The following is a 26551-nucleotide window of genomic DNA, read 5'->3' as shown; positions in this document are numbered from 1 at the left end:
CTTCGAAAATCATAGAGTCTACTTCCATCACCCTTTCAGGCAGTCCATTCCAGAACACAATTCACTACCGAAAAAGAAATTCCAGCAGTTTCTTCAGTCAATTAATGCAAATCTGTGTATTCGGGTTACGTACCCTTCTGACACATTTCTACTATTCTACCAAAACCCTTTACAGTTTTAAACACTTCTATCAAATTTCTCCTTAATCTTCTCGGCTCTAACAAAAACAACATCAGCTTCTCCAGTCTCTTCACATTTCACTGATGCTATTCAACCAAGTCTCTCCTGTCACACTCTCCAAGGCCGTGGCCTCCTACCAACGATACTTCAACTGGAGTCGAACCAGTGTTTTATAAATGCTAAGCATAGCTTCCTTTCCTATATACTCGATGTTTCCATTTACAAAATAAAGGAACCTGCTTGTTTTTTTAACAGCCTCCTTGATTTGTCCTGTCATGCTACTATTGAATTTATATTGCATTATCTCATTATTCCTACCAAGATTAATCATTCACACTTGTGTGCATTAAATATAATTTGTCGTGTGATATCTAACAGTGATCCAAATGTCGACGGTTAGGGGACCTACAGTCTGAAAAACATCATTCACCACCATACCTTTCTTCCCCTTAGCCAATTTTTTTTGCAAGCAGTCAATTTTGTATTCAAGCAGCCACTGTCCTTTTAATCTCAAGAACTTCAAATTTGCCTATTGTGTGATATTTTATGAAATAAAGTGGAAACTTTTGTAAAAGCCTTACATGTTGCGCATTATCAAATAACTGCTGAAAACCCAATTAAATGATGGCAACAATAATGCTCTTCATGACACCTGAAGCACTGAACATCATTGGGTGACTGAGATTAATTTAATGCTCAATGCATTCAACGCCTTATGCTATGAATCCCAAGCACTGATAGCATTCATAGCCATGGCACAAATTATGTCAAAGACACTACATATGTTGCAGCTGGAAAACCATAGCAATGCTTCAGAGATTCACCGATTTTTTGCAAAGGATTCCTCAAGTAAAATACATGCTGTGCCTTAACACATGACCACCCACTTCTTACAGTTGTTCTACCTCATGGACTCCTTTATCCAATCAGAATTTTTCACATTATGTGGGCTGGGCAGTTACTGGAACTTGATCACTTCCAAGACATCGTAGGTCCCAATGTGTTGTTTTATGCACTGGATGCACTATCTAAATATGTTGCTAAACTAATCTTTTTTTATTGAATGATGTTAGTTAAGTGGCACTCAGAGCCCTTGGGCCAAATTACAGGTCCCATGTCACCTGCATAGTTTAATTCACACATTTAGTTAGCATTATAACAATTTCCCTAAAAAGGTTTATTGGGCAGTCTTTTTACATTGATAACAAATTAATGCTGACTAATGTTGAATGTCTCTGCACTTCATATGAGCATTGGCAGTTAATGAGCACATTTTCTACTGCAGTAATTTTTATAACTGATCTACAGTTCCCTAATAAATGACTCAGTCTGTCAGTGTTATAGTTGGAATTCTGAAGCTCTCATGTATTGCTTCAGTATTTAGGGAGCCCAAAATATGAAACAAATAGCTTTCAATTCTTCTCTCTTTTCTAGAGTATTCTAGAGTTAGAGTTTCTGGTACTCTGCAGGTAGTTAGACTTCAAAATCTGGATGCTCAATTTGTTGGTGGAAGTGCATTGGAACAGTGGAGAAAAATGTAATGTCTTTCAAATTAAGAGAATGGTCAATGACTTGTTCAGAGAAACCAGCTTTTGCTTGCAAGAACTCCTCAGAGGCACCATACAAACTGAAGAAATAAAAATCAAAGGGTTACTATAGTGATTCGGCAAGGGAGGGGGCGGGGGGCACTTGCTAGCATTGGCACTTTGTCAAATGCCTAGTCTCCAATTTAGATGGTTTTTTTTTCCATTTAATACCCTTGTGTTAAAATTGCTAAGTCAATTTGCAATCCAGCTAGTCAAATATTCATTATATCCTACAAACTGGAATCTTTTGTAAATAGCCTGGCAGGAACGTTTAAATTAATCCATGGAAGCCAAGGAATGTCTCCAAAGATTGTAATTCCATTCACAATTGAATAACTCAGGCATTTGTAGGTTCTGTGGCCTTTCCAAGGATCTACAGAGCTCGATATTAAGTGAAATTGCACGTTGGAGGAAGGTAATTGAGTGATTCTGGGATAGTCCAAGAACCACTCTAAGATGGCCACTTGACATGGGTTGCAGTTAAGACTCACCCAGCAGAAACGACCCATTGACCAAGGGCAGAGTACATTTAAATATATTTTTCACATATTTATCTGAGAAGAATAGAATGTTGAGTACATACTTTTACCCGCCTGGTCAACGTGCTTCTTTTTAACTGAGGATAACAACAGAAAAAATGCTCAAAAAATATTTTAATTAAACATTTAATTGAACATTAATACCCATTGCAGCATACAGAACAATTCTTCAATGTTTTCCAATCTAAAAAATATTTATAAAAGTAACATTCATAAATGAAATGAGAAATGCAAATAAATATATCATTGTCAGTGATGATGCATCTGGAAGAATATCTTCCTCTCTGAGATCTTTAGCAGCCTGATGCACAGGGCTTTAGAGTAGAAAAGGTGTTTGTTTCTTAATGCACCGGCTAATATTAGACCAATCATAACATAGTACTTCCAGGAGAACATGGCTAGAAAAAAATCTTAATTTAATACCTTTGTCATGTGCGAAACCTTTAGGAAATGGGTGTTTATTAAATAGCTGTACTGGATGTACCTTTAAGAAATGGGTATTTATCGAATAGCTGCAGTGATGTCAGAGTGTGGGTGGAGCTGGGCCGGCTGTCTTTCACTTTGAAAAAGCTGGTGTGTGTCTGTGGGTTTTTACTTTTGTTTTGAGAGCTGGATATCACCAGTAAAAGCAAGCATCTGTATAAGTATCTCACTGCAATCTAAAGACTGTCTGCCCATCATTTGGGTGATTTCAAAATGATAACTGCTTTCAGGAGAGAATTTAAACCTGATCTCTGTGTTAAAAAGGGTCTTTTGTCTTATGGATGTTGCAAGGAAAGATTAAAAGTTACTTCTAGAATATTGTATCTGTGGGGATGATTGGTGTTGATAGTTGTTAAGATGTTTACTGTGGGTTTATAAATTGTTAACTGGTTTCATAAATAAACATTGTTTTAATTTAAAAATACTTTAGCTCTCTGTTACACTACACCTGTAAATTAGGCCCATGTGCTCCCCATAACCACAATCTATTAAAAGTTGTGGGTCAGGTGAACTCCATGATACACTTTGGGGTTCTCTAAACCCTGGCCCATAACACCTTGGATCATGCAACATTTTATTAATAAATGTATTAATACAATTTCTCACTCTGTTTGCAATGATTTCCCTAATCCGTTCCTATATTTGAAATACATGTTTGTTAATTATGCTTTAGCCAATTTTAAGATGTTCCTAGCAGGCAAATTATGAAAATAACATGAATCTAGTGCTAATTTGCAATTCAGAATAGTTATGAAAATAATGTGCATCTAGTATGATGAGATTGTGTTAATTAGCAATTCAGAATGGTCATTTGAATAACTACTGTTTTAAAACAATTTTCACGAACCTATTTTATTATTTATGAAGTGTTCATTAATCTCAAAGCAGAATTTATTTAAACATTGTTTTATTCTTACAGGTAAATCATTCTATACAGGTATGTTGTGCTTGTATATGTAGATGTATTTGTCAAACCTTTTATCTCTTTGATGGCAGCAGGAGGCATCTTCTTTTCTATATAACAGAATATTGATAATTTTCTCAAGTTATATGTAACATGGAATACTAAGTTACATGTCAGAGATATTACATAATTACAACTAACTCTTAGACTAGCAGAAGCAAATTTCTATGTTTCTTGACAGATTGGTTGCCTATGCACTGGGATACTGAGCCAACTGTTGATAGCAGTGACAGAAGTGTCAGGCATTGCTTGACAATTACAATACTCACCCTGAACTAAAAACAAACTAGGAAAAATAATTTAAAATAAAATTCTGGCTGAATGCCTGTCTAATGGACATGATCAATGCTCCTTCATAAGCATAAATGAGAAGAAAAGGAGTGGTGATCCATGCCATGAGGATCCCACCTGGGATTTCAAAGCCATCCTGTGGGTAGGGGTGGTGGTGGAGGTTGGGGGTGGTGTGGGGGGGGGGGGGGGGGGGGGGGGTTGGGTGAAGCAGAGTAATTGTGTGTATAAAATGATCAAAGTCAAACAATGAGCAAAGGATCCAGTAATTTGGGGTACTTTCCTCGGCAGTAGGGCAGTGATTGGTACATAGGCCTTCTGGCTGTTATTTTAAAGCCCAGCCTTAAAGCCCTCATGGTGTCCCTGCAGTGCAGAAGGAGGCCATTCAGCCTATCATGTCTGCACCATACCTAGACCCACACCATCGCCCTATCCATGTAAGCACACCTAACTTTTTGGATACTATGGGGCAATTTAGCATGGCCAATCCACCTAAATTGCACATCTTTGGACTATAGGAGGAAACCAGAGCATCCGGAGGAACCCCACGCATACATAGGGAGAATGTACAAACTCCACACAGGTAGTCACTCAAGGTTGGAATTGAACCCAGGTCCCTGGTGCTGTGAGGCAGCAGTGCTAACTAACCATTGTACCACAGTGCCACCCTCATGCCAATGGTTTCACCTTCAAGGATTTGTCAAGGATGGGCCTGCACCTAATGTATGTTGGGGCTAAGTTGATGACTGGTGCCCACAAATACAGGCAAATTTATGTCATGTCAGGTGGTGCACTCCTCAGGTATGGTTCACGTCACTAACAGCAGGTGCAAGAGAAACAAGAACATCAGCCTCTTTATTTAAACGGATTTGTTTATTTCTTCTCTTAAGTCTCTGTTCTATTTTACTCTCCACAACATTCCCTAACTTTTACAGTTCAAAAAATGAATTACACTGGACCAGATTTAGGTTGCGAGAGAGCTCACAGCGTTCCAGTTTGTTGGACTTATTGATGCATATTTGGATTTTAACAATTTTTGACCACAACGATACTGAAAGTGCAAGCTGACAATGGTCAAATGAGGTTAATGGGACAAGCAGTGGTTCTCATTCATAAATTAGATTTGAGGATTAAGAGGTAAACAGGGTTTTTGACCAGAGGCTGAGCTGGACAATACATATAACTTGTGTGGCTACAAATGCAGGTCAGAGGTTGAGAATTCTAGACGAGTAACATCTGACCTCCCAAAGATTGTTCATCACCTGGCTTCCCAAAGCCTGTTCACCATCGAAAAAAAGTCAGGAGTGTGATGGAATACTTTCCACTTGCCTGGATGAGTACAGCACCAACAACACTCAAGAAGCTTGACACTGTCCAGGACAAAGCAGCCCGCTTGATCATTACCCTATCCACCTCAGTAAACATTTACTGCCTCCGCCACCGACACAACTGGCAGCAGTGTGCAGTGTGTACTATCTACTAGATGCAATGCAGAAATTTATCAAGGCTTCTTTGACAGCACCTTCCAAACCCGTGACCTCTACTACCCAAACGTTCAAGGGCAGCAAACCACCACATTCAATTGCTCCTGCTCACTCACCATCCTGATTTGGAAATATATTGCTGTTCCTTCACTGTCACTGGGTCAAAATCCTGGAACTCCTTTCCGAACAGTCCACATGGACTGCAGCGGTTCAAGAGGGCAGATTACAATCACCTTCTCAAGGGCAATTAGAGATAGGCAATACATGCTGGCCTATCCAGCGATACCTACATCCCATGACAGAATGGAAAATAAGACTATGAAGAAAAACGAGTTAGAAGAAAAGAAAAATTGGTTAAGAGAGAGGTAAAAAGAGACAGAATGGAAAACTAAGAAATCATGTAAACTTTTTGTAAGTTTGATCTCCTAAAGTAATTCACAACCTGAAAAAATGAGTCTCGACATCTATCATTTTTCACTTTCTGGGCAGAAGAGGTTGATTGAAAATCTTGAATGATTAACACTTCGCAAAAGGGTACTAACTGTTAATTGTTCAACTTAACTTCCTGCGGTGTATTTAAATGAGAAATTAATATGCAACTTCATGACAAGAAGGTTAAGGGCAAGATGTTGTTTTTGCAAAGCTAATAACAAATTAGCATTAATTGTCCAGTAACTTGTTATGATTCACAATTCACAGGCTATTCTTCTTTGTTGCAGGTAGCTGGATGATCAACACATTGATATCGTTGTATTATTCAGAAACTCTTATTCTACTTCGCAAAATCCAACTCCTTGGGCGGGATTCTCCGGCCCCCCTGCTGGGTCGGAGAATCGCCGGGGGCTGGCGTGAATCCGTGAATCCTGCCCCTGCCGGTTGCCGAATTCTCCGGCACCGGAGATTCGGCGGGGGCGGGAATCACGCCGCGCCAGTTGGCGGGCTCCCCCCCCCCCCGGCGATTCTCCGGCCCGGATGGGCTGAAGTCCCACTGCTGGAATGCCTGTCCCACCAGCGTGGATTAGACCACCTCTCTTACCGGCGGGACAAGGCGGCGCGGGCGGGATCCGGGGTCCTGGGGGGGGGGTGGTGCGGGGCGATCTGGCCCCGGGGGGTGCCCCCACGGTGGCCTGGCCCGCGATCGGGGCCCACCGATCCGCGGGCAGGCCTGTGCGGTGGGGGCACTCTTTTCCTTCTACCTTCACCACGGTCTCCACCATGGCGGAGGCGGAAGAGACCGCTCCACTGTGCATGCGCGGGGATGCCGTGAGCAGCCGCTGACGCTGCCGCGCATGCGCCGCCCGGCAATGTCATTTCCGCACCAGCTGGCGGGGCACCAAAGGCCTTTCCCGCCAGCTGGCAGGGCGGAAATCAGTCCGGCGCAGGCCTAGCTCCTCAAAGTTAGGGCTAGGCCGCTCAAGATGCAGACTTTGGGGCGTCGCGATGCCAGACTGATTTGCGCCGTTTTTGGCGCTGGTCGGCGGACATCGCGCCGATTACGGAGTATTTCACCCCTTGTGTTCCGATGATGTCTACACACATTGATGTGAGTCGCACTTCAAAGGTTTTGACTGCTTGGCCGAGAAGGGATTCTGGATCAATCAGGGGGGCACGGTGGTAAATGACAACACAGTGGCACAGCGGTTAGCACTGCTGCCTCACCATGCCAGAGACTGGTTCAATTATGACCTTGGGAGACTGCGTGGAGTTTGCACTTTCTCCCCGTGTCTGCACGGGTTTCCTCCTGGTTTTCTCTCACAGTCCAAAGACATGCAAGTTAGGTGGATTGGCCATGCTAAATTGGCCCATAATATCCGAAGGTGCAGGTTAGGTGGTTACAGGTTTACAGAAATAGACCAGGGAAGGGAGCCTCCGTAGGGTGCTCTTTCAGAGGATCGGCGCAGAGCTGATGGGCCAAATGACCTCCTTCTGCACTGTAGGAAATCTATATCTATGTCTTCATTGCTAATAGGTTAAATTCGTTTATCAGGGATTAAATTTATTGTTTACAGGAATTCTGATTCGATTGAGTCCAAGCATTTTCATTTTCATATATAACATCAGTCAGAGATGACAGCAGGGGATTAAGAAATTTGATTAAACTTCTACATGTTATTTGGATGGAATGGCTTAATTTATGTGCACAGTAAGAAGTCTTACAACACCAGGTTAAAGTCCAACAGGTTTGTTTCGAACCACGAGCTTTCGGAGCGCTGCTCCTTCCTCAAGTGAATGAAGAGGTAATTTCCAGAAACACATATATAGACAAATTCAAAGATGCCAGAAAATGCTTGGAATGCGAGCATTAGCAGGTAATTAAATCTTTCCAGATCCAGAGATGGGGTAACCCCAGGTTAAAGAGGTGTGAATTGTGTCAAGCCAGGACCGTTGGTAGGATTTTGCAGGCCAGATGGGGGGGGGATGAATGTAATGCGACATGAATCCCAGGTCCCGATTGAGGCCGCACTCATGTGTGCGGAACTTGGCTATATGTGTGCTTAGTTGGGGTGAGGTTCCAAAGCTCAGATCTAAGAGGATTCTGAGTAGGTTTAATATTAATTCAATTAACCAATTGACAAACACGGAGGGCTGATGCAGAATCAACCATCGGGTCTTTGACTTCCTCTTTTTTCTTGAGTTCTCTGCCCCAAGATCTGACCCCCCTCATGACAAAGTTCATCATAATAGGGCAATGTGGCAGGTCCAGAATCCAGAATCCCTTCTAGGCCAAGCAGTCAAAAACTTTAAAATGTGACACACGTAAATATGTGCAGAAGTCATAGGAACACAAGGAGTTCAATCCAGCCGGAACGGAGATTGAATCCCGTAACGTTGCCAATGGTATGACCCATACCAACCGTCCAGCCAAATTAGCTAAACACCCCCACTCAAGAGGATCAAGTGGCTGTGGCAACACACACTTATGTTGTAGCATGTAGTAGCCTGGAGCTATGAATAGAGGTGAGATAGAGGCTCCAATTTCTTTCCATCACATGGCTGACCAATTCTTTCTCCCACTCTTACCGTCTGTATTTGGTGTATGTCGGACAGATTAATAAGTTGGCATCCAATAGTTTGGTTGTGTTATTAACACACCTTCTCTGGCCAAATCATGGAATGGATCTGCGACCCGGAGCTTCTGGCTGAGGGACAGGGACACTATCCACTACACCACCAGGGGCAAAATTCTCCTGAAACGGCGCGATGTCTGCCGACTGGCGCCCAAAACGGCACCAATCAGACGGGCATCGCGCCGCCCCAAAGGTCCGGAATGCTCCGCATCTTTGGGGGCCGAGCCCCAACCTTGAGGGGCTAGGTCGGCGCCGGAGGAATTTCCGCCCCGCCAGCTGGTGGAAACGGCCTTTGTTGCCCCGCCAGCTGGCGCGGAAATGACATCCCCGGGCGGCGCATGCGCGGGAGCGTCAGCGGCCGCTGACAGTTTCCCACGCATGCGCAGTGGAGGGAGTCTCTTCCGCCTCCGCCATGGTGGAGACCGTGGCGGAGGCGGAAGGGAAAGAGTGCCCCCACGGCACAGGCCTGCCCGCAGATCGGTGGGCCCCGATCGCGGGCCAGGCCACCGTGGGGGCACCCCCCGGGGCCAGATTGCCCCGTGCCCCCCCCCAGGACCCCGGAGCCCGCCCACGCCGCCTTGTCCCGCCGTTCAAAAGGTGGTTTAATCCACGCCGGCAGGACAGGCAATTTATCGGCGGGACTTCGGCCCATCCGGGCCGGAGAATCCAGCGGGGGGGCCCGCCAACCGGTGCGGACCGATTGCCGCCCCCGCCGAATATCCGGTGCCGGAGACTTCGGCAACCGGCGGGGGCGGGATTCACGGCAGCCCCCAGCGATTCTCCAACCCGGCGGGGGGTCGGAGAATGATGCCCAAGATGTCTTTGACTTCTTATCAGGCTAAGAAAAGACAATCTCTAGAAATCTGGACATTAATTGAATCATAACAAGGAAAACCGTTTCCTAATTAAGTGTTGGTAACGGTGAGATGCAGAGAAATGTTAGGGTGGAATTTTTAAAGTGGCATGTTTCCTGCCAACTCGTGTGATGGGTTTTCATGCCAGATTGTTTGCTTTCCACCGCATTATGTATGCATGAACATTAAGCACATGTATCTCCCGGCAAGGTGGGCTGGAATTTTCAGCCCTGCTGAGACCTCATTAGATCATCTTTCTGGACACCATATTTTAACCCCACTCGTGTACATTATTTGCTCTCTGCAGCCCAGGACTGGACAAGGCGAGAGTAAGAAACTCACTATCCCAAATTCAGTCACAATGCATTGGGGCACTTCTGAATGCTGTGGAGGCATGTTGGACATGTTTTACCCCCATGATGCGAGAATGAGGTTCACCAAACTTACCATGCCAGCTTGGGAGCAGGTCACCAAGGCGGTCAGCGCCAACGCACCTCAGAAGAGCGGCATCCAGTGTAGGAAGAGGATGAATGATCTCACCGTTCCAGCAGGGTAAGTCAACCTTCTCCTCAATCTCTACTCTCACAAGCCCACCAGACATTTGCAGGGTTACAGTTCACAGTGATCGTACGCAGCAAAAAGGACATCACCACCAACTCTCTCACACACACTTTGACAGCCTCGTTTCTTGTACATCTCATGTCATCGGCCCCTGCACAGGTTCACTCAGCACACATGGAAGGCAGGCATCCTTATCATCTGCCTTGGCATCTGTCCTGTTCACCGTCTGTTCATTTGTACTTACGCAGTACGTGATCACCTACAACTAAAAGGAGAGACCCCAGAAGAGAGATGTTCAAGCTCAAGACCCACACCCAGCATGAAGAGCAGGCGACAAAGCTGGCCGGTGAGGACCAAGGCTGCGCCAGCACCGAGAATGAAACCAGCGTCTCCCAAGCCAGTGAGGATCCATCACCAGCTCATCATTAACCCAACCAAACTGGATGCTTTGTTGTGTTGTTGACGATGCAGCCATCACAAATCATCTCTTCTTGACCGATACCAGCAGCAAAAGGAAGAGGCCCTGTGGCAACAAGTCCATCAGCCCCACACCACCTCAGATGAGAATCCTGAGGACCTATTAGATGTAAACCCATCATAGTGCTCACCCACACCCTCCAGTGATGTGTGCCTCCACAGAGACACACACATCAGTGGAACCTAATGGAAAGCAGGCTCGGGGTTACAATCTGGTGAGCACAGCATGGATTGAGGCAGAGGCAGGGACATCTAGGATTACCACCTTTCTTAGACTCTGGACGTCAGTCTCCTGTGGAGTCTGAGTTAGAAGATGAACCTGTGGATTTAACCTGAACGCAGATGTTAGTGCTGCAAAAAGAGACACCGGAACATTAGGCAGAGTTGTCGGATACCGTCACCAGATTACAACGGACAATGGAGGAGTCTGTCTGCATTTAGTCTGATGTCATTGTGCTGACATGCTAGAGCACTGAGGTCAATGTGAGGTCAATGCCCGTGACCCTATCATCTGCAGCTCCTCAGCAGGAGATCCAAAGCAGGCCGAGGCCTTCCAGAGGATGCCCGCTTAAGGTCATCACAGACAACATGCTGCAACAGTCAGCAGGCTGGCTCCACCTCTGCTATGGCTGCTGGGGGAACACCCAGGTGTAATTGTAGGTAAGAAAAATTAATACTAAGAGCACAAAGGTAACATGGATATCTGCAATCAGTGAAGAATTTGCACAAATGTAAATAGATTTTGACTTATTCCACTTTCATATTGTGTACGCCTCTTCTATCTGATGAAACATTGTGTTCAGTCCAGTAGCACTTCCGCTCCCCCACTCCTCCTCCCAGATGTCCCATCGTCTATCTTTGTTCTATCGGATCCAGAATAATCTCATTACAGTGCCTTCGAGGAATAGAATAAATAAAATCCCTACAGTGCAGAAGGAGGCCATTCAGCCCATCGAGTCTACACCAGCGCTTGAAAAGAGTACCCTATTTAAGCCCAAGCCTCCCCCCTATCCCTGTAACCCCACCTAACCTTCAAAGTAGCGGTTCACCAAGACATTTCTGAGACCTGCTTCAGAAGTTCATATAATGTTATATGAGTTTCAAACATGGAGGCTGTGTTAGTTCCGGGTACTTTTGCATTGTCGAGTGCTCAATATGGGTGTTACAGGACTGAATGATGGCACCCATGGAATCAGGGTATCTTTAAGTGGCCACCAAGTACTTTCCCGATGTCATGATCTTCACGTATGGATCCAAACTCAGGACCTCTTACACGCTCCTGTCTCCCTGCTGCGTTATCTCATGTCCACATCTGAACATCGCCCCAAAATTAGTCTCCATCTTCCAACCTCCATGATTTAGAGCTATGAGCCTAGCTGATAGATGTTGAGACTCATTATTCCTGCTTGATGGTTAAAACTGTGTGACCTAGAGTTGGGAGCAGAGGCCCCAGATGCCTGACTTGTAGCTGGGAGGATACAGCAGTGAGCCAGAAGGTCTGGCTGGCATCTCCTTACAGTAACTCTCTGCCAGCTCTGAGATGGTCAATTGACACAGTAATGTGTAACTTGCCCTCGGATTGATGTGCCTGGTTTCCCTGTGCATTTGGCAGGCTGTTGGAATGAAAATGCAGAGGTCTTAAATGGGATCAGGGCAAGTATCTAAGACACCTGGCATACAATTTTGATTATCCATGATGGGGTCCTTAAGGCCCAGATGGAATGTTATAATTTTCTTTCAGGCCCAAAATGCTACAGCTAGGCAGCATGGGACACTGGAAGACTCCAAATTGAGGCATGGCATGATTGCTTGACAGATACAAGAGACTATGATGCTCCTGAAGCTTTCACGGTCAGCCTCACATTCACTAATGAGAGTTAGAAATGACTGCATCTTGGAAATATATCTAATACTGAGACTGATGATGAGGCTTGAACACTAATTCCCTCAATGATTACCTTTGCGGACAAAATGCAGTGTGGATTCAGAACTGACCTCCAACGTGAAGAGAACCACTGGGTAATGATTGTCCTCTCTGTGATGCCTTGCCAGACTGCAGGCATACTGTCACAAGTACACTGAAGATAGCAGTGCTGCCCCTGCCTCTTAAATGCTGCTGTATACAGTGGAATATTGACGACATGGTTAAGAGGCTGCACCATCACAACTCTGCCCACAAAATTCCATTTTGCAGTTATTATCCCAGAATAGAAATGTTGCATGCGAGGGTGTCTACAGCACTGTCCTTTGTTCATCTGGAAGTATGATGCCCGTCTTCTGTACACCCTTGATATTGCCAGATGCCTCCGCTCAATGGCTCTGTTAGCCTCAGCTTCTGAGTCATGAGAGGGCTCCAGCCTAGCGATGACAGGGCCTTCTTAGTCTCTTCCTCCGTTGCCTGATTGAGAGAATGAATGCAACATTTCCTGCTCCAGACATGAGGCATTCATGGTCGCGTCAACGGAAACACCGAACAGGAAGAAGAATGAACATAAACCTGCTATGGCCATATTTCAGTCACTAACTAGGGAGTCATTGTAGAGCCCATGGGTTACTGTCATCCCAGGCATTACATCTACACATATTCCCTTAGAGTGCTATTACAGCCTTCTCAATCACCAGTGGTGCACGCGTCCCACTAACCCGAGCTCCTGCCCTGAAACAGCAGAGGCACGACAGAGCTTTGACACAGGGGTTTGGATCTGACTGAGTTATACCAGATGAGAGAAGCCTTAGTCAGGGCATTGCCAGCCTATATCCTTTGGATTGCACAACAGCACCAACGTGAACTCATGTTATGATAGAATTGAGGGGAAAAGGGCCTTAAAACTCTTAAATTACCAGCTGCAAGGTTTAGAGGTCATAAGGACATGAGGCAAGTGCATTTTTTCCAATTGCCCCTTTTAAGTTGGTTCCTTCTGACACTCAGGATTTCCCAGGAGAGGGACAATCTGGGCGGGATTCTCCACTCCCGCGCCGAAGTGCCCACGCCGTCGTGAACGCTGTTGAGGTTCACGAAGGCGCGAAACGGCCCCTATCCTGACCGATTCAGGCCCTGACAATGGGCCAGGATCGGGGCCGCGTCATCTACACCCGCCAGGCCTTGTCGCCGCGTAAAGGCGGCGCCGCATAGATGACGCGGCCGGCGCCGCATAACTGGCGTCACCCGCGCATGCGTGGTTGCCGTCCTCTCTGAGTCTGCCCCGCAAGAGGATGGCGAACGGATCTAGCGGGGCCGTGGAAGGAAGGAGGCCCTCCTTCAGAGAGGACGGCCCGACGATCGGTGGGCACCGATCGCGGGCCATGCCACATTTGAGGTACCCCCCCGGTGCAGGATCCCCCCCCCCCGCCGCAGGCTGCCCCCCCCCAGCATTCCCGCGCCGTTCCCAACGGCAGCGACCAGGTGTGGATGGCGCCGGGGGGAACCCGCCGTTTTGGCCTGGCCGCTCGGCCCATCCGGGCCTGAGAATAGCAGGGGTGCCGGAGAATCGCCATTTTGGGTGTCTCCGGCGAGTCTCCGGCCTGCGGCCCGCGGAACCTGACGGGGCCATTCCCGTCGCTTGGGAGAATCGCGGGAGGCCGTCGGACTGGCGTCCCGAGAAATTTTGGCGGCCCAGACGATTCTCCCAACCGGCGCGGGAGTGGAGAATCTCACCCAGAGTCTTTGGAAACCTCTGGCCCTAATCAGGTCAAGAATGCACAACAGGAGTTAAGGCATCACAATGTCTCCATTGGCATTTGCCTGTTCCTAACATGTCTCAACTATGTCTTCTTCTCCATTTGAAAAGCAGAACTTAGTGGTGCACCCCTTCAATTAGCCCACAAGTGCAGGAGTCAAATCAGCCCACTGCCCTGGCAGCTCTCTGCCAATATTTTTCAGGGCTTGTTTTTGTTCTGCTCCATTGGAACAATTTCCAAAATGATGGTGAAGTTTTACTAACAGACCAACTTCACGCCCACCACACTCCAACCCCCTCTGAAGGAACATCATGTGCAGCTTTCCTTCTCTTGCCTTCTTCCCCTTCTAATCCTTGATCCCATTGTTTTGCCATTGGCATAATTTCCTCCCTGTTGAACCGTTTGATGCAGACGGGGAACATCCGATGGGCAAAGCCATCTTAGATGAAGAATTCATGGAATGTTTTTGAGATAGTTTCCTAGACCAGCATGTTCTGGTATCAACCAAAGAACAGGCGATATTAAACCTGGTATCATCCAGGGTAGGATTAATTATTACCCTCATAGTGAGGGCAACCCGAGATAACAGTGATCATGATATGATTGAATGTTATATTCAGTTTGAGGGAGAGAAAAGTGGACCCAAGACTAGTACTTTAAACTTAAATAAGGGCAATTATGAGGGCATGTAACCACAGCCAACTAAACTGACCTGGCAAATTAGGTTAAGGGATGGTTCAATAGAGATGCAATGGCGTACATAGAGATGCAATGGCATACATGTAAGGGGATGTTTCAGAATATACATAATAGACAGATATATTCCCAATGAGAAAGAATAAATCCAAGGGGATGACCCACCATCTGTGGTGAACTAAAAAAAATTAAAGATGGCATCAAACCAAAGAAAAAGCATATCATTGCACAAAGATACATGGCATGTCAGATGGGACAGAATACAAAAAAAAAGCAAAGAATAATCAAAAGATTGGTAAGGGACGAAAAAAATAGATAACAATAGAAAGCTAGCGGTAAATATAAAAACAGATAGAAAGGGTTTCTGTAGATAACACAAACCCTATTGAATTCTTTGAGAAGGTGACCAAACAGGTGGATGAGGGTAAAGCAGTTGATGTGGTGTATATGGATTTCAGTAAAGCGTTTGATAAGGTTCCCCATGGTAGGCTACAGCAGAAAATACGGAAGCATGGGATTCAGGGAGATTTAGCAGTTTGGATCAGAAATTGGCTAGCTGGAAGAAGACAAAGGGTGGCGGTTGATGGGAAGTGTTCAGACTGGAGTCCAGTTCCTAGTGGTGTACCACAAGGATCTGCTTTGGGGCCACTGCTGTTTGTCATTTTTATAAATGACCTGGAGGAGGGCGTAGAAGGATGGGTGAGTAAATTTGCAGATGACACTAAAGTCGGTGGAGTTGTGGACAGTGTGGAAGGATGTTACAAGTTACAGAGGGACATAGATAAGCTGCAGCGCTGGGCTAAGAGGTGGCAAATGAGTTTAATGCAGAAAAGTGTGAGGTGATTCATTTTGGAAGGAATAACAGGAAGACTGAGTACTGGGCTAATGGTAAGATTCTTGGCAGTGTGGATGAGCAGAGAGATCTCCATGTACATAGATCCCTGAAAGTTGCCACTCAGGTTGAGAGGGTTGTTAAGAAGGCGGATGGTGTGTTAGCTTTTATTGGTAGAGGGATTGAGTTTCGGGGCCATGAGGTCATGTTGCAGCTGTACAAAACTCTGGTGCGGCCGCATTTGGAGTATTGCATGCAATTCTGGTCACCGCATTATAGGAAGGATGTGGAAGCATTGGAAAGGGTGCAGAGGAGATTTACCAGAATGTTGCCTGGTATGGAGGGAAGATCTTATGAGGAAAGGCTGGGGGACTTGAGGCTGTTTTCGTTAGAGAGAAGAAGGTTAAGAGGTCACTTAATTGAGGCATACAAGATGATCAGAGGATTGGATAGGGTGGACAGTGAGAGCCTTTTTCCTCGGATGGTGATGTCTAGCATGAGGGGACATAGTTTTAAATTGAGGGGAGATAGATATAAGACAGACGTCAGAGGTAGGTTCTTTACTCAGAGAGTAGTAAGGGTGTGGAATGCCCTGCCTGCAACAGTAGTGGACTCGCCAACACTAAGGGTATTCAAATGGTCATTGGATAGACATATGGACGGTAAGGGAATAGTGTAGATGGGCTTTAGAGTGGTTTCACAGGTTGGCGCAACATCGAGGGCTGAAGGGCCTGTACTGCGCTGTAATGTTCTATGTTCTATGTTCTATATATATTTTTTTAAGTTAACAAAGTGATGTTGATCCTCAGGAAACTGAGTCTGTTTAATTGCGGATGAAAAATAAAGGTGTTGGCAGATGAATTGAATCAGTATTTTGCATCAGTCTTCACTATAGAGGATATGAGGAAATAGCTGCAAATCAGCAATTGGAAGAAAGGGAGAAACTCAGAAAAATCACAATTACCATGGAAGTGGTACTGAGAAAACTGTCGGTGCTATGGGCCCCAGGTTCTGAATCCTATGTCCTTAAAATAAGTGATGTGGAGATGCCGGCATTGGACTTGGGTGAGCATAGTAAGAAGTCTTACAACACCAGGGTAAAGTCCAACAGGTTTGTTTTGAATCACTAGCTTTCGGACCTCTTAACCTTCTTCTCTCTAACGAAAACACCTTCCTCAGGTGAATGAAGAGGTGGATTCCAGAAACATAATATAGACAAAGTCAAAGATGCAAGACGATACTTTGAATGCGAGTCTTTGCAGGTAATTAAGTCTTTACAGGTTCAGATGGAGCAACTGGAGAGAAGGATAATCACAAGCTAAAGAGGTAGGATTTCACAAGCCCAGGCCAGATGGTGGAGGGTGAATTTAATGCGACATGAATCCAAGGTCCCGGATCGTGCAGACGCTGCGACAATGCATGAATGGACATCGCACGACAATTGCCAGGCAGGAATGTTTCCTTCCAGTCGGGGAACACTTCAGCAGTTAAGGGCATGTAGCCTCTGATCTTTGGGTAAGCGTTCTCCAAGGCGGCCTTCAGGACGCGCGACAATGCAGAATTGCCGAGCAGAAACTTATAGCTAAGTTCCGCATACATGAGTATGGCCTCAACCGGGACCTTGGATTCATGTTGCATTACATTCACTCCCCACCAGTGCAGTTCGGCCAAGTCACGCCGACGTCATTCGTGTGTGGTCCTACCCGGTGAGACCTCGGTGTTCTGGCTGCGGGTCCATCCTGGTGGGGGGAGGGGGACCCGACTCCGGGGGGTGCGTCTACGGTGGCCAGGCCAGCGATTGGGGGCTACCGATCATCGGGCGGTCTAATTCTGCCATGTTGCCTGGGGATCGGCACCGGGACAGCAACCCACGCGCATGCGCGGAGCCACGCCGGCCAAGGCATGCATGCACGGACCCGCGCCAGTCATGCTGGGGCACGTATCGACAGCTGGAGCTGCGTGAAGTGCTCCAGTGCCGTGCTGGCCCCCTGGGCGGCCCAGCATCGCTGCTCCTAGTGGCCAGATGACGCCATCGTAAAACGCCCCGGCGTTTACGACGGCTTCAACACTGAGCCCCATTATCAGAGAATCCCACCCCCAGTGTTATTTGGGAAAGTTCATTTGGGCAGGAAAAATAAAAATTAAACATGAATTAGCAAGGGATTGCAGAGCTATCTAGATGCCCTCTTGCTTTAATCGCAAAAGGTTAGTATGCAGGTGCAGCAAGTAATTAGGAAAGCTAATCAATGTTATTATTTATTGCAAGGGGTATTGAACATATCAATCATGAGTGAAATGATGCTCTTCACGTGCATCTCACATATCCGGTTGTGAATCACACTTTCTCACCTGTGAGATTCTGATCAGCGCCCTTGAGTTTCCTGCTTTTCAAATTGATGGAAATGCGTGGGCTGCCCAGCCCGCCATGAAAGTCGGGAGCTGAACATTGCAAACTCTTTTTATGCAGGCGAGAAACTGAATTTTGGCAGTTACACCTGCCATGACGCACACCACTAACGGAACTGGAAAATCTATTCGTCAAATGTATTTAGCCTAACAAGTTATATTGAAGCATACTTTGCTATTTGTTAAAATACATTAAAATTCACAGCAAACATTACTTTGTCCATATTTATATATTTTTTAAATGATCCTGTTGGTTTATAATTGGTCTCACCTCAGTCCACCTTCTGGAAGATATAAGAAACCTCTGGTAGCATATACGAGATTGCGATATAAAATGACTCCTGAGTTATGCAATCATATGATTTGATAATGGGCAGTAAAGATAAACTTATCAGAGAAGGGGAAATGATATATATAGTGCTTAATCGTATTTTGTTTCTGTGTATTATTACACATTGCATTTTGGTTTCTACAATTCATAATAACCTAGAACTCTGCCAAACTAAATAATTCTGCTGGCATAAGTGTTTTTAATGGAATCTACCAGCACAGGTAGATGAATTCAATTGTGAATAGCAAAAGGTTAGTATTCAGGTGCAGCAAGTAATTAGGAAAGCTAATCAATGTTATCATTTATTGCAAGTGGTATTGAATATAAAAATAGGGAGACTGTGAATTCAACTGTATGCTATGTAACATGAATAGGACAAAAATGGAACTAAAACATTTTCCATTACCTAGAGTTTGTAAAGCTCAGTCCCTTCAGTGATTTTATGAGAAAATTGAGCCCATTAATTTGTCAGTCACCCAGTTGATTGGAAATATCCAACTCAGCATATCTAGTGATTAGGTTCCAGATAATCAATTAAATATAAATAATTGATTAAATTAATTATTTGTTAAGTAAAGGTCTCCGAATGATTGCATAATTTCTCCTTCGAATCTATGCAGTTCCGGTTCACTAATTGTCATTGTGGCCCTGAGCAATTAAACATTTGATCTTAACCTTGTAAAGCCAAGTTTTTATTTAAAAAAACAAGAATGGTATAAAACGGAACTGAAAAATAGGAAGGGAGGCAAAGGCATTAACCCCAAACCTTCCTCCAAATGGGACCTGGTCAAGCTGAACCTCTGCTACCTTTCTTCATTTGTCATGAATTCTGCCAGCAGCGGATTGCATCTGCCCTATTCCTGTGCCTTTCAGAAAAAGGTGCAAGGATGATTAGATGGCTTCATCAATTGGAATGTCCTAGGAGCAGATGAAAAGACCCGAAGGCAGTAACCACCATCCAGAAGAGTGTGTGAAAATGGGACCCAGAGGCAATATGGAAGACTGGGGTGGGTTGGGGGGGGGGGGGGTGGAAGAGATCCAGAGGTAGAAAACACTATCTAGAAGAGCAAACAAAATGAGGACCTGGAGGCATAGCCAACACCTAAGAGAGCTATCCAATCCAGTGCAATCTGTGCCTCCAGCATGGAGTGGCTACATTTTGAGAGAAATTAAAGTGTGACACCACAGGAAAACAGGTTTCGCTTATTTCTGTTTGAAACTCATGCAACTAATTAATTCATTGTAAGGTTTTATTAAGTGTAGTAAGGTTTATTAGCAGTAATAAAGATTATTGGAAGTAGTGCTGTTTATTAGTTACAAATTAATTTAAAATAATGAATTGACACATAATTAAGAAGGCAGTGCAGGTGTTGTATTGCGACTGCAGAATGTGGGAGTTTCTGCACATGGGGGTGATCCAGGGCACACACTTCTGCAGTAATTCTCTACAACTTGAGGAGTTTCAGCTCAGAGTCATGGAGCAGGCTACATTAAATCTAGTAATGTGCAATGAGACAAGATGAATTAAAGACCTCATGGTGAAGGCTCCCATATGTAGTACTGATCAGAAAATGATTGAATTTGACATGCAGTTTGAGGGACAGAGGAGTGGATATAAGACTTAAAAAAGGGTATTAGGAAATGAAGACAAAGCTGGCTAAAATGAACTGGGAAATTAAGTTAAGGGATAAGTTATTTCGGATGCAGTGGCAGACATCCAAGGAGATATTTCAGGATGCACAGAAAAGATTAATTCCAGTGAGAAAAATAAAATCTAAGGGAAGGACACCCCATCCATGGTTAGCCAAAGAAGATAATGGGCGCGATCTTCCCAAAAGGTAACAAAGTCCAAGCAAGCCCGTTCAGCCGCGTGTTTCCCGACACTCGCAGTGCCAAGAAACACATGACTATTCAACAATATTGCTTTGAATAAGGGGCTCGAATGGGGACCAGTACCAAACGGCGCATCCCCGAGGCGAAGGGATTGAATCCCAAAGCCTCTGGGACCTCGGGAATCTGCACATTCGAGTAAAGCTTACTGCCTCGCTCCAATGTTCAGATTTGCCAAAATGTGATCCCATCCAGTGTGGGCGGGATTCACCTTGCAATGTCTCGCGAGATTGCGTTGAATCTTGCGAGGCGTTGTGAGCCGGGTAGATCCCGGCTTTCACCGGTCACGCTGCGCTGCAGAAAACTGCTTTTCCGACGCAGCACAGCTGGAAGATCGCGCCCACTGAACGCAATTTATGGGGCCCATTAACGGCAGGCCAAAATCCTGTAATAGCCACTAAATCTCACGCTGTGTGAGTGTGACGTCTGGGGCATGGAAGGCTGGTGTGGTGGTGTCACCCCAGTTGTCTTCGGCCAGTCGAAATGAGTGAACACATTCCTCTCCTGAAAGAACCCCAGTGGTCATGAATCTGAGGGGTGAGAAACTCAGACTGAATATTCGATGTGAGTCTAATTGGGAAAGGGCATGTTCAATGGACAGGACTGGTGAGATGGGACAGCACCGGAGCTTTGAGTGTGTGATTGCTGCTGGCGATGCTCTTGGACTGGCTGCTCCCAAGACAGTCAGTTGGTCAGGGGAGATAATGATGTTTCGTAGCTGCATCACCAACCTAAATGTCTCTCTCTCTCTCTCTGTCTCTCTGAAATCGCCCCCTAACGAAGGAAATGGTGCAGCTCCTTTACCATGTTTTTACACACTTGGTGCCTCTTGGCAGCGGAGGTCACCCACCAACCACTTCACCACGGGATCCTTCATGGTCTCCACTGGGGCCCCCTGTGAAATCTCACAGGCATCAGCCCGTAAGCAGATCTTTGAAGTTATGGATGCATTGTATGCAAGGACAGGTGGCTGCAGCTGCATTCACGAGGCCCGGCAGCATGAGTGAGCTACTGAGTTTGGGCCGATATCGGGTCTGCCACAGGTGCAGAGGGCAATAGACATCACTCCACGCCCCATGGTGCAAGAGTGTTCGCTTCATCAACCGGAGAGGGTTCCACTCCCTCAATGTCCAGCTGATGTGCGTCATGCATGTGTGTGCCTGTTTTCATGGAATGTGCATGACAGTTTCAGCCTAGGCCAGCCCCAGATCACTGGTCAAAGGAACACCCCGGGCTACAGGAATAGCTCCTTGGGGACAAGCAGGAGGAGGCATTTAGCCCCTCGAGCCACATTTGATTAGATCATGACTGATCTAATTGTGGCCTCAACCCAACTTTCCAGTCAGCACCTTAGGCTTCCTTGTCAATCAAAAATCTATCTAAATCAGCCTTAAAAAGTTTCAATGCTGTTGCCTGCACAGCTCCCTGAGGAAGAGAATTCTAAAGACTAACACACATCTGAGAGAAAAGATTTTTCCGTATTAAATTATTATTTTTAAACTGTCCCCTAGTTCTGGTCGTTACCACAAAGGGAAACATCCTTTCAGCATCCATGCTGTCAAGTCCCCTCAGGATCTGATATGTTTCAATAAATCACAATGGTAGAAATGAAAGAACATTTACTCCTCCAACCCCCTAAGTGTCGCCTTCCTAGACCTGCAGCTAGCCCGGAGTTTTTATACAGCTGGGGCTCTCCTTGTAAAGGGGAAACCCCGCTCCCTTAAAGGGAATGTCCTGTCTGCCTTAAAGAGGAAGTACATTGTCCAGGGAATGTAATGATATGTATAGTACAAGTGTAGTAAAGTGTTAACAAGTGAGACTACATGTAACTCAACACTAGATGGTGTTACTAAGTGATCATATATAAGGCTGTGTTTCTAGGCATGCTGGGAGAAGCTGATGAGAAGTTGAGGGAGAAGCTGATGGAGATTTCATTGTAGAAGAATACATGAGGTTGAATTATAGTGTAGTTTATAAGTTAGAGAAATGATTGATTGCTGTATTACAGATTCAGTACTATTATTTTAATATCTGTTACTCAGTAAAGTGTGAGATACTAATCAAGTTTAGTAGTGTAAAATAAATTAGTTTTGATTTAAATTTCTTAGTTTTATATTCTTTGTCAGATCTGGCTATCTTGGAGAACAAGACAAGGAATCTAACAGGGAGGTCATGGGAAATTGAATGGTCCTGATCCTGGGACTTCCATTGGGATTATTCCAGTATACAAGTCAGTTTCTCAGTAAATTAATTAGTTTTTACTTTTAAGATACGCCTATGCTTCTAAAAAAGTTCTCAATTTGAGAAACCTTTGGTGCAATAGGCGGAAACTCACCACTATTTTCACCTGCAGATGTGTGCAATTTTATGGAAGGGGCAGACTTTGGGCAAAATTATTTTTTAAACTAGCATTAAAGATTGCGGAAACTCGATTTACACTTGATGTAACTTACATTAAAATTCCGTCTTAATTACACTGTTAAAACAAACTGAAACTTTACCCCAAGATGTTCTGAAAGTTTGAAGATCTTCAGCTGGCCCCATTTACGTTGTGGTTAGATGGTGCAGAGATACTCCTCCATCCCCAGCACCCAAAATAGATGGTGAATTGTTTCAATCCATTTAAATAACAACAGCTTAAAAACTGCTGTCAAATGTGGCTGATGGTGCTCAATAATGTTTAAATGTAAATGCCACAGCAGCTTCAGGTGAGGGAAGATGTGCGACTAAGCATGGAAATCCAGCAGACGCTAGCCCAGGTGTACCATCCTGCTTTGCAGAAATGGTGCCTTGCTGTCTGTTCCCAATTCAAATGTATTGAGTGGCATGAAGTACCTGTATTTGCATTGTAGATGTGACAAACTTTCTCCACAGAAAATTCAGTAAAGTCATTTCAAATCTAAATAACTTTCTAACAACATGAGATGTGTCACTTACTAGGGGACAGTGGGGCTCTGAGGCAGAGCAGACAGGGAGAAGTTGTTGAACACAGCGGGTCTGGTGGCCTGAAGTGCATATGTTTTAATGCAAGAAGTATTACGTATAAGGCAGATGAACTTAGAGCTTGGATTAGTACTTGGAACTATGATGTTGTTGCCATTACAGAGACCTGGTTGAGGGAAGGGCAGGATTGGCAGCTAAACGTTCCAGGAATTAGATGTTTCAGGCGGGATAGAGGAGGATGTAAAAGGGGTGGCGGAGTTGCGCTACTGGTTAGGGAGAATATCACAGCTGTACTGCGGGAGGACACCTCAGAGGGCAGTGAGGCTATATGGGTAGAGATCAGGAATAAGAAGGGTGCAGTCACAATGTTGGGGGTTTACTACAGGCCTCCCAACAGCCAGCGGGAGATAAAGGAGCAGATGGGTAGACAGATTTTGGAAAAGAGTAAAAACAACAGGGCTTTGGTGATGGGAGACTTCAACTTCCCCAATATTGACGGGGACTCACTTAGTGCCAGGGGCTTAGACGAGGCAGAGTTTGTAAGGAGCATGCAGGAGGGCTTCTTAAAACAATATGTGGACAGTCCAACTAGGGAAGGGGCGGTACTGGACTTGGTATTGGGGAATGAGCCCAGCCAGGTGGTAGATGTTTCAGTAGGGGAGCATTTCGGGAACAGTGACCACAATTCAGTAAGTTTTAAAGTGCTGGTGGACAAGGATAAGAGTGGTCCTAGGATGAATGTGCTAAATTGGGGGAAGGCTAATTATAACAATATTAGACGGGAACTGAAGAACATAGATTGGGGGCGGATGTTTGAGGGCAAATCAACATCTGACATGTGTGAGGCTTTCAAGTGTCAGTTGAAAGGAATTCAGGACCGGCATGTTCCTGTGAGGAAGAAGGATAAATACGGCAATTTTCGGGAACGTTGGATAACGAGAGATATTGTAGGCCTTGTCAAAAAGAAAAAGGAGGCATTTGTCAGGGCTAAAAGGCTGGGAACAGACGAAGCCTGTGTGGAATATAAGGAAAGTAGGAAGGAACTTAAGCAAGGAGTCAGGAGGGCTAGAAGGGGTCACGAAACGTCATTGGCAAATAGGGTTAAGGAAAATCCCAAGGCTTTTTACACGTACATAAAAAGCAAGAGGGTAGCCAGGGAAAGGGTTGGCCCACTGAAGGATAGGCAAGGGAATCTATGTGTGGAGCCAGAGGAAATGGGCGAGGTACTAAATGAATACTTTGCATCAGTATTCACCGAAGAGAAGAAATTGGTAGATGTTGAGTTTGGAGAAAGGTGTGTCACATTGAGATCCAAAAAGACGAGGTGTTGGGTGTCTTAAAAAATATTAAGGTGGATAAGTCCCCAGGGCCTGATGGGATCTACCCCAGAATACTGAAGGAGGCTGGAGAGGAAATTGCTGAGGCCTTGACAGAAATCTTTGGATCCTCACTGTCTTCAGGTGATGTCGCGGAGGACTGGAGAATAGCCAATGTTGTTCCTCTGTTTAAGAAGGGTAGCAAGGATAATCCAGGGAACTACAGGCCAATGAGCCTTACTTCAGTGGTAGGGAAATTACTGGAGAGAATTATTCGAGACAGGATCTACTCCCATTTGGAAGCAAATGGACGTATTAGTGAGAGGCAGCATGGTTTTGTGAAGGGGAGGTCGTGTCTCACTAACTTGATAGAGTTTTTCGAGGAGGTCACTAAGATGATTGATGCAGGTAGGGCAGTGGATGTTGTCTATATGGACTTCAGTAAGGCCTTTGACAAGGTCCCTCATGGTAGACTAGTACAAAAGGTGAAGTCACACGGGATCAGGGGTGAGCTGGCAAGGTGGATACAGAACTGGCTAGGTCATAGAAGGCAGAGAGCAGCAATGGAAGGATGCTTTTCTAATTGGTGGGCTGTGACCAGTGGTGTTCCACAGGGATCAGTGCTGGGACCTTGGCTGTTTGTAGCATATATAAATGATTTGGAGGAAAATGTAACTGGTCTGATTAGTAAGTTTGCAGACGACACAAAGGTTGGCGGAATTGAGGATAGCGATGAGGACTGTCAGAGGATACAGCAGGATTTAGATTGTTTGGAGACTTGGGCGGAGAGATGGCAGCTGGAGTTTAATCCGGACAAATGTGAGGTAATGCATTTTGGAAGGTCTAATGCAGGTAGGGAATATACAGTGAATGGTAGAACCCTCAAGAGTATTGAAAGTCAAAGAGATCTAGGAGTACAGGTCCACAGGTCACTGAAAGGGGCAACACAGGTGGAGAAGGTAGTCAAGAAGGCATACGGCATGCTTGCCTTCATTGGCCGGGGCATTGAGTATAAGAATTGGCAAGTCATGTTGCAGCTGTATAGAACCTTAGTTAGGCCACACTTGGAGTATAGTGTTCAATTCTGGTCGCCACACTACCAGAAGGATGTGGCGGCTTTAGAGAGGGTGCAGAAGAGATTTACCAGAATGTTGCCTGGTATGGAGGGCTTTAGATATGAGGGGCGGTTGAATAAACTCGGTTTGTTCTCACTGGAACGAAGGAGGTTGAGGGGCGACCTGATAGAGGTCTACAAAATTATGAGGGGCATAGACAGAGTGGATAGTCAGAGGCTTTTCCCCGGGGTAGAGGGGTCAATTACTAGGGGGCATAGGTTTAAGGTGAGAGGGGCAAGGTTTAGAGTAGATGTACGAGGCAAGTTTTTTATGCAGAGGTTAGTGGGTGCCTGGAACTCGCTGCCGGAGGAGCTGGTGGAAGCAGGGACGATAGTGACATTTAAGGGGCACCTTGTCAAATACATGAATACATTCACCTGAGGAAGGAGCAGCGCTCCGAAAGCTAGTGACATCGAAACAAACCTGTTGGACTTTAACCTGGTGTTGTAAGACTTCGTACTGTGCTCACCCCAGTCCAACGCCGGCATCTCCACATCATGAATAGGATGGGAATAGAGGGATACGGACCCAGGAAGTGTAGAAGATTGTAGTTTAGTCGGGCAGCATGGTCGGCACGGGCTTGGAGGGCCGAAGGGCCTGTTCCTGTGCTGTACATTTCTTTGTTCTTTGTTCTTTGTACTGCCAATCAATCCCTCCTCCACCTCCCCCCCCCCCCCCCCCCCTCCCTCCCAAACCCACTCCCCCATCTCCCCTGGCACTAAAGGTTAACTATTAAATTATGGAGGCTCATTCCGTCTAGTTTTAATTATAATTGGAGATTTTGAAAAGCCTTTATTTCTACTTTGGGCGCGATTTTCTGACTCTTCTTGCTGGTGGAATCTCACAGTTCCGGTGAAGTC

The 26551-nt window shown here is 45.5% G+C and overlaps 1 protein-coding gene across 50 annotated transcripts in view; it reads right to left on the bottom strand.

The window, feature by feature from the left end:
• Window positions 1–26551, bottom strand: part of LOC140410753 (uncharacterized) — a 526658-nt gene that overhangs the window by 335430 nt on the left and 164677 nt on the right. For 48 of the 50 annotated variants that reach the window (XM_072499281.1, XM_072499289.1, XM_072499285.1 and 45 more), the window contains 2 exons: window positions 3764–3802; window positions 2350–2382 (listed from right to left, as the gene is read on the bottom strand). In XM_072499281.1, coding sequence (XP_072355382.1) covers window positions 2350–2382; window positions 3764–3802 — 72 coding nt within the window. The remainder of the gene's footprint in view (window positions 1–2349; window positions 2383–3763; window positions 3803–26551) is intronic. The other 2 variants (XM_072499292.1, XM_072499306.1) reach the window with 1 other exon arrangement.

The sequence above is a fragment of the Scyliorhinus torazame genome, chromosome 4, assembly GCF_047496885.1.
Source record: "Scyliorhinus torazame isolate Kashiwa2021f chromosome 4, sScyTor2.1, whole genome shotgun sequence".
Taxonomy (NCBI): domain Eukaryota; kingdom Metazoa; phylum Chordata; class Chondrichthyes; order Carcharhiniformes; family Scyliorhinidae; genus Scyliorhinus; species Scyliorhinus torazame.
The sequence above is the reverse complement of the archived record's forward strand: the minus strand, read 5'-3'. Positions and strand labels throughout refer to the sequence as shown.